Source organism: Austrofundulus limnaeus, unplaced genomic scaffold (assembly GCF_001266775.1).
Source record: "Austrofundulus limnaeus strain Quisiro unplaced genomic scaffold, Austrofundulus_limnaeus-1.0 Scaffold5, whole genome shotgun sequence".
Classification (NCBI taxonomy): domain Eukaryota; kingdom Metazoa; phylum Chordata; class Actinopteri; order Cyprinodontiformes; family Rivulidae; genus Austrofundulus; species Austrofundulus limnaeus.
In genome coordinates, this window is record NW_013952407.1 from 6,519,422 (window position 1) to 6,522,762 (window position 3,341).

The 3,341-nt window shown below is 42.6% G+C and overlaps 1 protein-coding gene across 1 annotated transcript in view; it reads left to right on the plus strand.

The window, feature by feature from the left end:
- The window catches only part of wu:fj29h11 (uncharacterized), a gene marked incomplete at its 3' end in the record, with an annotated part of 46,618 nt that overhangs the window by 21,643 nt on the left and 21,634 nt on the right, over positions 1-3,341 (plus strand). The window contains 5 exon segments of the mRNA XM_014028644.1: positions 1,645-1,795; positions 1,868-1,980; positions 2,176-2,326; positions 2,410-2,658; positions 2,795-3,010. Of these exon segments, the coding sequence (XP_013884098.1) occupies positions 1,645-1,795; positions 1,868-1,980; positions 2,176-2,326; positions 2,410-2,658; positions 2,795-3,010 (880 nt within the window).

Below are 3,341 nucleotides of genomic sequence, written 5' to 3' on the forward strand. Positions count from 1 at the left end.
GTGCTAGCGCGACAAACAAGCTAAACTGAGGTAAACTTTTAGTTTAAAAATATATTATATATTTAAACTTAAACTTTTAGTTTTAAAAATGATAAAAACTACACATCTTACAGTATTTTTACAGTCTTTATTTTACAGTTAAAATATATGTTTTTTAAATAAAGTCTAATGTGACAACTAATTATGGATCCCTTTAACCCCTCAGTTGCACCCCAGATGCTGTAATTGGCTGTCYACTGCTCACTGTAAAATGCAGAGAATTAATTTTCCCTCTGCGGGACAATAAAGGCTAATAAAACCTAGAAAAATCTAAATATTAACAAATGTTTATCTATAAAAATTTCTGAGCTGTGATTTCTGAAATGACTGAGGCAGCATGATGGGTTGCAGTCAACCCACTGCTGTTACACCTCTGAGCCACCAAGTGAGGTTATAACAGAGACGTATCAGTCCATATATGACCCATCACATCAAATTGAGGATTAGGTCTAATTTAATCAAAATGGCCTCAGCACATTTTCAGATTCTGATATCATGAGTGCTTCCAGTGATATGCCTTGATTTGCTTTCCTAATCAGGATAACCCATTGGTTTTTGGTCTGAATCTTATTGATATTTTGATGTCATTTTAAAGAGAAAACTCAAACTATTTCTGAATATTCTGGAAAGAAAAAAAGCTTTGCTAGATCGCAGGGAAAACCTAAAAAAATTAAAGGGGCAATGTTGGTGTTTCCCAGGCATATATTGAAATTCTATACCATAATAATATAACTATGTCACCTTCAGTTCAGKGGTGATGCAGAGGCTCTGTGTAGTATCTATGGCTGCACTGAGAAGTAGTATTGGGGGCTCAGCAGACATGGKTTTCACYGGGTGTTTGCTAGTTGTTGCTGTCGATAGCCTGCAGGAGTTACAGAGCGGGGCAGGGASGTGAGCTCTGTGTTGAGGAAGTTCGGCTTGGAGACACAGCCCAGAGGAGGAGCTGGTCTCAAAAGGCGGTTCTAGTCCCAACGAGTCGTTTTTGCTCCCCTGCCTGGCTGCCTCAGGACACCACAGGATTTCTCAAACATGCATGAATGAGYCAAAGYMAGACTCTGGGCATGTTTTTGATGAGAGGATAACATTATAACATGATATAAAACTCAAAAAAGTTGATTTTACATGAGATAGCCCGTTTAAGGATTTTATTCATTGTATTTTGACAAAATGCAATAATTGCAAATGTGTTAACCAATAATCTATAGCTGCCTATTTCGGACAAACCTCTTTTGGACTTAATCCTTGCTTCAATATAATGGGTCTCATATATGAAAAGGCAAGATGGCATCACAGCTCGAGGGTGGGGTGTAGTGATGAGAGATGGCTGTATTTAGGAGTTATCAATCATATTTTACCTCCTTTGGTTCTGCATTGAAACTTCACATAGTTGCAGAGCATGGCTGACTTGGTGCTTTGTGAGAGTACAAAAGCAGCTTGTGATTTTTTGGAGGGGGCTATTGTGTTTGTCTGTTCAGCTCATGGCAGCATCTTCCAGTGTTATTAATAAAATCCTGGATGTCAACGCCTGCAGTGCCTGTCTCCTGTGCCTCACTCTGGTGTTTGGGTCGTTTTAAAATCACAACTCATGATACGTTTCTCCTTCAGATCAGAGAAGATGTCGAGTCAACAGAACTTGCTCTGGCCTTCCAGCTGGGCAGCAACATTGCAGAGGATGAAATCATTTGCCAGCCTCAGAAGCAGCCGGTGTTTGCCTATCTGCCRCTTCGCAGTTTTGGTTTCCGCTTCATCATCCAAGGTCAGAATCAACTTTCCATCAATGGGTGGTTTTGTTTTAGCAGAAATTCATGAATGCCCTTTTTGTTTCCAGCTGACTTCGACATCCCTTCCTCTCGGGAAGACGTGGACAGGGACAGCTCGTGGAACCAGTGGCTTCGATCAGAAATACCACAGCTCTTCCTCCAGGCCATGGATGTGTTCACTGTAAGATGTCTGCGCTGCAGAGGACACATAACATGGCAGGGCACAGTGAAAAAAAGACACGTATAAAACAAGTCGATGAGTTAAAAAGTCTGAATTTGTACTTCATCTACAGGATGATCTAAACATCACAGATTATTACGAGTTAAAAGCACCTTTCTGTATTCTGTTTGTCTTAAACTTTGTATTTTGTTTCAGGCTCATCCAGAGTTTCGGGGTCTGAAGGGTCTCTGTCAGTTCCTGCAGTTCATTCCCCTCCCCGACGAAGTGTTGGACTTTTTCAAACCCGTTGCTGGGCAGATTCTACAGCTGCTTAAAGGCAAGGCCTTCCTGCCGACACTCAGCTCAGGTATTACTCCCACCTGAAACCTTTAAAGCAAATTGAAAACAAGGATCACGTAACCCCCACTTATTTTATTTTATTTTATTCAGAAGGTAAGGTTGTATACAAGCTGCCGTCTCAGGTGGCCGTCTGTCAGGACGCTGTGATCCGTGAAGTGATTGGCGGTGACGAGCTGGAGAGGCATCTGTCTCTGTCTTATCTCCATCCGAGTCTAAGCCCCCAGCCTCCCACCTCCCTGCTCACTCAGCTGGGAGTTCGACACATTCGAGGATCAGACATTACCACGGTAACCACAACTATGGCAAAGGATTTGGTGAGCGCGAAGGAAATCCACTCAGGTGTGTGAAGAGCRACGATTCACAGTGTTCACTGGAAAGCTAAAGAAAGAATAGTTTTCTTGTCTTTATGTTTATTAAAGACAAACTGACATTTAATCTGCATCATGTTAACCTCATCGGGTGGTCTTCCTTCCAGAGGGGGGCCTTCGGCAGCTGGCCAGGCTGCTGGTTTGTAACTTTCGAGCTATAGAGCATGGCTACGGAGATGGGGATTCCCTTCTGCAAAACCTCAGAGATCTACCCATAATCCCTCTGGCTGACAGGCGTGTGGTGGCACTAAGTGGGGAGGGTGTGTTCTTTCCCATTGAAGAAACCAAGACTAAGAAGAAGAAGAAAGCTCAAGCTCAGACAGGTAAATGARTGAAAGTGTTTAAACCCTTAAAGAGGCAATATCATGTAAAATCAACTTTTTTGAGTTTAATATCATGTTATAATGTTATCCTCTCATCAAAAACATGCCCAGAGTCTGACTTTGACTCATTCATGCATGTTTGAGAAATCCTGTGGTGTCCTGAGGCAGCCAGGCAGGGGAGCAAAAACTACCGGTTGGGTCTAGAATCATCTTTTAGGATCAGCTCCTCCTCTGGGCTGTGTCTCCAAGCCGAGTTTCCTCATCACAGAGCACACATCCACCCAGCCTGTGTTGAAATGGGTGGGACAGAAGTGGAAGGAAGTTCTTAAAG